This window comes from Oryx dammah, unplaced genomic scaffold (genome assembly GCF_014754425.2).
Source record: "Oryx dammah isolate SB20612 unplaced genomic scaffold, SCBI_Odam_1.1 HiC_scaffold_29, whole genome shotgun sequence".
Lineage (NCBI taxonomy): Eukaryota > Metazoa > Chordata > Mammalia > Artiodactyla > Bovidae > Oryx > Oryx dammah.
In genome coordinates this window covers 7,027,386-7,035,040 of record NW_024070213.1, presented here as the reverse complement: position 1 = coordinate 7,035,040, position 7,655 = coordinate 7,027,386, and the positions used below count along the sequence as shown (strand labels likewise).

Here is a 7,655-nt window from a genome sequence, read left to right as displayed (position 1 = left end):
TCCCTCCATCTCTCTGGGCCTTTTCTTTCCTACCTGCAAAATGAGCCATATAATCCCTGCTCAGGAACATGAACTGGTCCAGATTTTCAGGAAAGCAGTATGACCAAAAGGGCTCTAAAAAAGATCAAGGCCTTTTTAAAGCATCAACTCTCCTTCCGGGAAACAGAGACTCAGTGTCCTCATCTGTAAACTGGGGGTGAGGAGTGGGGATCCTCTATGTTCCCTTCCAGTCCTTGGAGGGCCGCAGGCCAGGAGGAGAGCTTTGTATCCAACCCCCACCTCCATTTTTCAGAAAAGGAAACTGAGACTGGACTAGGGGCTCAGTGGGGACAGAGTGGTGCCAGAGGTTTGCATGTCTGGGCCCCAGGGGGCTGCACCCACTTGTGTGGCCACGAGGGCCCACCCCCTGGCTGTGGTAACAAAGGTGGGGAGGGAGACAGGGGTGGCCAAGAACAACTCAGGCTCCCCCAACGCTGAGGCAGAGAAATGGAAAGTTGGGCCCATTCTGGGCGTGCCCCCAACCCTCCTGCCTACAGCCCTCACCCTGACCTCACCTCAGCCAGCTGGTGGCCTGGGGGATGGGGGGAGGCATCTGAGATGTGTTCAGGAGAGAAGAAACTCAGATGTGGCTGTCCGGTTCTGGGGGCAGCCAAACGGTGCTAGCCACTGACTGTCTTCTGAGCTGGGGAAGGGCTGGGCCGGAAGGGAGGTGTCTACTGGGCAGCTCTGATGGGCAGGTCAGGGACAGATGGACAGAGAGCTGATGCATGGAACAGAACATGGTCAAGGTGGGAATCCTCTGGCAGTCCGGGGGTTACAACTCCAAACTCTCACTGACAAGGGCATGGGCTCCATCTCTGGTCAGGGCACTAAGATCCCACAAGGTGTGCAGCATGGCCCAAAAAAGAGAAAATAATATGGTCAAGAACCTACAAGGGGGACAACATGGTATTCAGAATACCATCTTCTGACTCCCCTATCCCTTGCCCCTACCAAGGGTGCTAAACTGTGACAAATTCCAAGGCCACAGTCAGGGTAGAGTCCAGGTCAGGAGGATCTAACCCTCCTGATCACAGGAGGCTGGCAGGAAAGCCAGTAGCTGCCTGAGTGCACAGCGTGGTCCAGAACTGGGAGAGAGGCCTTGGTTCCAGGCCCCAGGGCCAGGGGCAACCGGTCAGAGGAATAGTTCCACTGGGGTGGTGGATGCCTGACTTGGGGAGCACAGGCCACAGAGTGAAGGGCACTCAAAGGGCATCAGGTCCAGCTGGTTCGAGGGCACAGGCCTGCCCGGGCCTCCTAACTAAGGAGCCTCCTGCAGGTCCTGGGCCCTGCCCTGTACACAGCTCTGTGTGCCCGGAGGCCGCTAGCACTCCAGGTGGGCTCATGCTGACGTGCTGTCAGCATGCTATCAGTGTGCACTTGCAGTCCAGCCCCTCAGGCTCTAGACTTCTTCCCAAGCGTGAGCCTGGGGCTCTGGAAGCTGCCACCAGGGCAAAAATGGCATCACAGATCTTAGCAGGTTGGGCCAAGCTCAGGGGTGACCCTAGGATACAGATACCCAATAACCAGCACAATTCAGGCTATTTCTTAAACTCATCTTGTAATAAATCCCAAAGCAAACCGGTCAGTTGGTTACTCACTGCTACCATTTGCATCAGTTTAAAAGCGGGACAGCTCTGAGAGCAAGTATTAAACTCAACCCAGCTACAAATTAAGCATCCTCCTACTCAGTGCTTTCCTAGATTCATTCTGGTTTATGGTGGTTTCCCCAAGCTTAAAGAAAAACTCTACTCAGAGTATCCCAACCACTCAAAAAGCACAGAGCTCAGCCATTATCTTTGAGGACTACGACAGATGGTATGAGTTTATTTTGTGTATTTGTGCTCACTCAGTCGTGTCCAACTCTTTGCAACCCCATGGAATGTAACCGCCAGGCTCCTCTGTCCATGGGATTCTCCAGGCAAGAGTGCTGGAGTGGGTTGCCATTTCCTCCTCCAGGAGATCTTCCCAACCCAGGGATCACACCCGCCTCTCTTAATGTCTCCTGCATTAGCAGGAAGATTCTTTACCGCTAGCGCCACCTGGGCAGCCCAGTATGAGTTTAAGCCAAATGCTAACATGCGGTACAATGCCATGCAGTCCAAACTCTGTGGTCTGGGTGCCTGTAGTTCTGCAAGGTTAGCTGGGGAGCAGGTGGGCTTCCAGAAGGGACAGTGGGCACCGGAGTGAAGAACTGAATTCAACCTTCGAGTCCAGCTGGTGGCCCATAGAAAGGGTGGGGGCCACCTCCTGCCCTCCCCGGTCGCTACTGTAGCTCAGGCCCGGCCGTCTTGGTGGTCACCAGCTCAGTGGAACCCAGCTCTGTGGCTGGCACAGGGACGCTGTGGGTAGGTGGGGTGGCCGCTGGGTCTTCACTGGGCAGAAGCCAGATGGGAGCCGTGGCATCCAGGGTTCCAGGGGAGAGTGTGGTGTCAACATCCAGGGGCTCTGGGGTGGAGAGAGTTGTGGGTGGTGCAGGGTCAGGATTGGCTCGCAGCCGTCCCCACCCCCTGTTCTGGAAGCCTCCCTGGCAGGACAGCCCTCTCATTGATGGGAGAGAAGTCAGCTGATAAAGCCCCACTGGTGGGATGGGGAGGGGTGGCACGTGATGGGCCCTCAGGACGGGAAGTTTCTAGAGTTGGCTGGCAAAATGCCAGTGCTGACAGAGGGCGAGGAGAGGTGGGAACCGGTCTGCCTGTCCCAGAGAGAGGGCGGGACAGGCCACCCCCACCCCCAACTGGGCTCCCCAGCCTTGGGTTTCTTCCTCACACAGGTCTGGGACGCTAGAGCTGTGTCCCTCGCCTGGATTGCCGGTCTCTGGTCGGACTATTTCTCTCCCCTCGGCCTTGCCTCCTTCAGACCATCCCTACCCCTTCACCCAGCCCCCCTCGGACCCCTCAAGGACCATGCCTCCCCTCCGACGGCCCCCAACCCTCTCCGGTGCCCTAGACGAGGAACTTACTGTCTGGGTCTCCGTCCGGGGCCTCCGGGACCTCCGCGGCCTCCGGAGCCTCAGGGACCACCGCCGCGCCCGGCTGCCGCCGCCGGCGCTTCCAGGTCACCAGCCCGATCAGGGCCAGGGCCAGCGCCAGGCCCAGCAGCGCGGGGGCTCCGAAGAGCAGCGCCGGGAGCGGCAGCGCCGCTTCGGCCTCCGCGGGGGTCCCCGGGCCCGCCGACTCCTGCGGCTGCAGCGCCGTCCCGGGCGCCAGGCTGCTTGGGCCGCCTGCTGGAGGGGACGGGCAGGGGGAGCAGGGGGCGGAGGGGAGGGGGCCGTGGGGAGGGGGAGGGCCGGAGGAAGGTGAGGCTGGGCCGCGGAAGGTGGGGACGGCCGGGCGGGGCAGCGCAGGCCGAGGGGGCGAGAGGGGGCCGTGAGGGCCACGCGCCGACGGCTGGTCCCCCCTCCAGGCCCCCGGCTCACGTTTCCCACCCCACCGCGCCAGTTAACCCGAGGCCCCCGCCCCTCCGCAGAGTCCCGGGACAGGGCGGCGGCGGGGCTTGGGGAGGGCCTGCCTGCGACTCCTAGCATCACCCTCCTTCCCGCTCCAGGGCTGCCCCGTGCGCGCGCCATGCGTCGGCGCGGCTCGACTCTTACCCAGCCTAGGCTCCGTCGTCCGGAGGAGACTGCAGGCCACACAGTTGCGGACCAGCGGGTCGAAGCACTGGGTCTGCAGGCACTGCGTGGGTGCCGGCCGGTCCTTGCCCCGCAGGCTTCTCCGCCCTCGCTGCATGCTGCCAGAGCCTCTAGCCTTCTGCGCATACCCCCGCCGCCGCCGGGACCGAGTCTGGCCTCCGCTGCCCCGCGGGGAGGGAACCGGGCGGGGCGCCACCCACTCCGCCCCAGCCCGCCCTCCTGCCTGCTGGAGTGGGACCACTCTTAACCTGCGGACCAGCACCCCAGACCTTCTCTCTGTGGTTTCTCCATTCAACCATCACCCCTAGACAACCATGGGGCGGGCCCTATTATGGGCTCTGAAATCAGGCTGGGACTGAGACCCGGGGGCTTGATCTTGGGGCACAGACGATGGGCTGCTTAAGCAGGACACGGAGCTCTGGGGTGGCCTCCCCAAGGCCAGCCTGTAGTCCCAGGCCATCCTCACCAGTCCGCTTCCCCTTCCTGCCTCCTCCTCCGGGGAGCCCTCCTGTCCTTCTTAGGCAGCGCTGGTCAGTTCGTCAAACACAACCGGAGCGCCCACAGAGTCCCAGGCCCCCGGGGGACTCCTGCACTAGGAGGTGGCACGGGGGGAGGCAGTGCCTCTCCGCCGCAGCATCACTGAAGGTGATCCCCACTGGGGGACAGGGAAGCTTCGTGGAAAGGGCAACTTTATGGACAGGACGAGCAGGTGTTTGCTAGATGGAGTGAGGTCCACTGGAGCAGGCAGTGTAAACAAAGGCCTTCGGCCAAATCCAAAGGCCAGGTAGTGTTGGGACCAGAGGGCGGTGCTGGGGCTTTGACTGAGAGAAGCCAAGACTCTGGCTGCAAGGGCACTGGGGAGCCATGGAGGGCTTTCAGCAGGAAGTGTCCCAGTCAGACTTGCCTGTTAAGCACTGGCTGGAACAGAGTGCGTAGATGGGTTAGGTCCAGGGATAGCTCGGTCTCTAGCTCTTAAGCAAGACGGAGACTCAGAGCAACCAGTAAACAGATAGACAGACCAAGGCCCAGGAGGCGGTAGGCAGCCCACCCACCTCGACTTCTTTTTCCCAGGGCTGTGTGTGTCCAGGCTGCTCACCCCAGTGTCTCATCAAGGCCCCTCCTCTCTCCTCCCTAGTGTTTGGGGCAGCCCCACCTGACTCTCACCTGTGTCTCTCGGGCCGAGTCTCAGGCAGACACACAAGCCCCCTTGGCTTTCCTGGACAGATGCTGGACCCCCTACCTGGAGCGGCGGGGGGCCGAGGCTAGCAGAGAGCCTCAGGAAGGAGCATGGACCTGGTGCCCTCGGGGTGGGTCGTACCAGACCCCTAAGCACTCAGGGCTGGAGGTGCACAGAGGAAAGAGTAACTGTCCAGGGGGCAGGGAGGGGACTCAGGGCCAGGAGCAGATCTTTAGTGGCTGAAGCAGGAGGGGAACCTTCCCGACAGAAGGTGGGACGGACAAGTTCACAAGCAAGAGAGGGGCAAGAGGAAGCTTGGCTGCTGCCTTGGGGGTCCCAGGCTGCGGATGGGCTGGGCCAGGCCTCGAGCCGCAGGCCCAGGGCGGGTGAGGAGCCCCAGGGGGAGTTGGAGTGGGTGAGGTTCTTTGAGCTGCGCCTTCAAAGGGGCCCTCTGCCTGCTGCTGCGGAGCTGCAGCCTGGCCAGAGTGGGCAGCGTAGCAAGGAGGCTGGCACCGCAGCCCAGGGCCGGGGAACAAGCCAGCAGTTGTTTCGGAGGAAAGAGGGACGTGATGGAATGAGGGGAGAGGGGCTAGGCCGCCCCCAGGTTTCTGGCTCCGGAAACTCAGACAGCCGGCCTTCAGGAGACCAGGGCCCACTGCCTCTCCGTCCCCTGCCCACGGGCCAGCAACTCCGTGGCAGGAAGGTGTAGGCGGTGGGGCAACTGCAAAGGAGAAGTGGGTCTGGGGTGGGGGTGTGGGTGTAAGTGTGGGTGTGTGTTGAGGGGGTGGGGAAGCCAGGAGCCTGCACAGGAGCCAGGGCAGGGCAGGCCCTCCTAGGGGGCAGAGGGGCAGGGGCAAGACTAGAAGACTGGGTCCCTCTCCCCACCCCATCACTACTGATGCCGCTATTACCTGTTAGCCGTGGGACTGCCGAGCCCTTAATAGCGTCAGGCATCTCTTCTAACCTGTGTGTGTGTGCTCTTGGCGACCCCACGGACTGTAGCCTGCCAGGCTCCTCTGTCCTTGGGATTTCCCAGGCAAGAATGCTGGAGTAGGTTGCCATGCCCTCCTCCATCCAGGGGCTCTTCCTGACCCAGGGATCGAAACAGCATCTCTTGTGTCTCCTGCCTTGGTAGGCTTGATCTTTACCTCTGTGCCACCGGGGCAGCCCCTTCATAGAAGCTGAGTGCCGAACAATTGGGCAGAGGGAGCTGAGTCTCAGGAACCTTGGAGGAACCTATGCCTGGGGGACAGGAGGGCCGGGTATGGGGTCACGTACACAAGCCACCCCTGCACGGGCAGCCCTGGGCCTCTGTCTTCCTGCAGCTGCTCTGACCCTGGTGGAGAGCAGAGGAGGTGACCGGCAGAGCCTCGGGCCATTCAGGGAGAGTGTCGCCTGGTGGCGCAGGCCTCCTGGAAGGAAAGAGGTCCTCACTGGACACACAGGCTTCCCGGGAACCTCCTGCGTGCCTGCAGAGGCAGGGGCTGGGGACAGAGCTGGCGACAGGACTCGTGTGGATGGAGCCTGCGGGAGACCTGACTCCAAACCTTTTCACTTGTGCTTCCTAAATAGGGAAGCAGGGAGACCTTGAATCTCTGTTCGGATGACTTAGGGGTTAAGAAATGTCGGGACTTTCCTGATAGGCCAGTGGTTGAGACTCTGAGCTTCCACTATAGGGGGCACAGAGTTGAATTTCTGGTCAGGGAACTAAGATCCTACATGCTACATGCTACATGCTGCCACCAAAAAAAAAAAAAAAGAGAGAAATTTCACCATCAGACCATATGGTAGAAGTTTATTCCTCAATGTATTTTTTCATATCCTCTGAAGTCAAATTTATTACTTTTTAAAATTCACCATCTGTATCACTTTTTAACTGTGAGATACGACCAAGAGGGAGGAGTTAAGTTTCTAAAATCAAATGTGGTTCAAGCAAATGTCCCCTGTGCTCTCAACAGTTTTTATTTTACCTTGGTATCATTACTCAATGTATGCGCAAGTAGAAAATTAGGGACTTTGTTGCTGAAAAACCCTTCTAATTGAATCTATTAGTGTTCTCAAGTTTTAATTCACCGAGTTTTGGTTTTTTTTAATATGATTAATTTGAGTCTGTCAGGGAAAACAGAGTCTCCTTTGATCTGTGTCCTCCAAAACCCCCAAAACACCCTCCCCACGGTTCTGACAGGTGCTATCGTGATGTCATTCTCTTTTCAGATGGGGAAATAGGGACTGTGAGGGGAGAGGGATGACCCTGCACCTACGGGGGGGCCTGGGGTCTGTGTCCAGTTGAGCATGAAGTGTGGCCTGTGCCTTTCAAGCCTCAAAGACAGGATGGGGAAGTAAGGACATTCTGCCTGGTGGCCAAGCTCAGTGTCAGGGGCGTGGAGAGGGGAGGCCCCAGGGGCAGAGAGGCCCAGCCCCCAGATCTGGATGTGAAAGCGCTCTGAGACCTGGGATGCCTGTGTTCTTTACTTAAAAATTAGTTTTATTTGTAATTTTGTGAGTAATATCTGAACATGTTCTCATGAAAAAAAAACCCTCACACAATACCGAAGTCGATGAGTAAGAAGGGGCATTTCTCTGCCGTTCCCTAGAGGGGGTCTGTTTTCACTTTGTTGAAGCCTTCCATCCCAGTCTTACTTTTACGCCTTTACCTTCTCGGGTACGTGCATTGAGAAAGTCAGGTTTTGTGTTTCATAGAGAGAGGGGCCACGGGCTGCGACCTGACCTGTCGGTCTGAGTGCTTGTGTTGGCTCTCTCGTGTCGTCTTCTTTTTTAGGGCCAAACCACATGACTTGCAAGATCTTA

General features: G+C 58.9%; 1 protein-coding gene across 1 annotated transcript; it reads right to left on the bottom strand.

The window, feature by feature from the left end:
• Positions 1-1,587: 1,587 nt before the first annotated feature.
• On the bottom strand, positions 1,588-3,773 carry TNFRSF13C (TNF receptor superfamily member 13C). The gene is made up of 3 exons (XM_040233192.1): positions 3,632-3,773; positions 3,002-3,262; positions 1,588-2,487 (listed from the first exon to the last, which is right to left on the bottom strand). The coding sequence occupies exons 1-3, from the start codon at positions 3,765-3,767 to the stop codon at positions 2,306-2,308; spliced, it is 579 nt and encodes a 192-aa protein (XP_040089126.1). The 5' UTR covers positions 3,768-3,773; the 3' UTR covers positions 1,588-2,305.
• Positions 3,774-7,655: the final 3,882 nt, after the last annotated feature.

Excerpts from the sequence above, each read along its gene's own strand:
- TNFRSF13C (XM_040233192.1), bottom strand. The coding sequence starts at position 3,767 with ATGCAGCGAGGGCGGAGAAGCCTGCGGGGCAAGGACCGGCCGGCACCC. Across the intron at positions 3,263-3,631 it reads GACGACGGAGCCTAGGCTGG|GCGGCCCAAGCAGCCTGGCG; the intron begins GTAAGAGTCGAG and ends CCCCTCCAGCAG. Across the intron at positions 2,488-3,001 it reads CCCGGACGGAGACCCAGACA|AGCCCCTGGATGTTGACACC; the intron begins GTAAGTTCCTCG and ends TCTCCACCCCAG.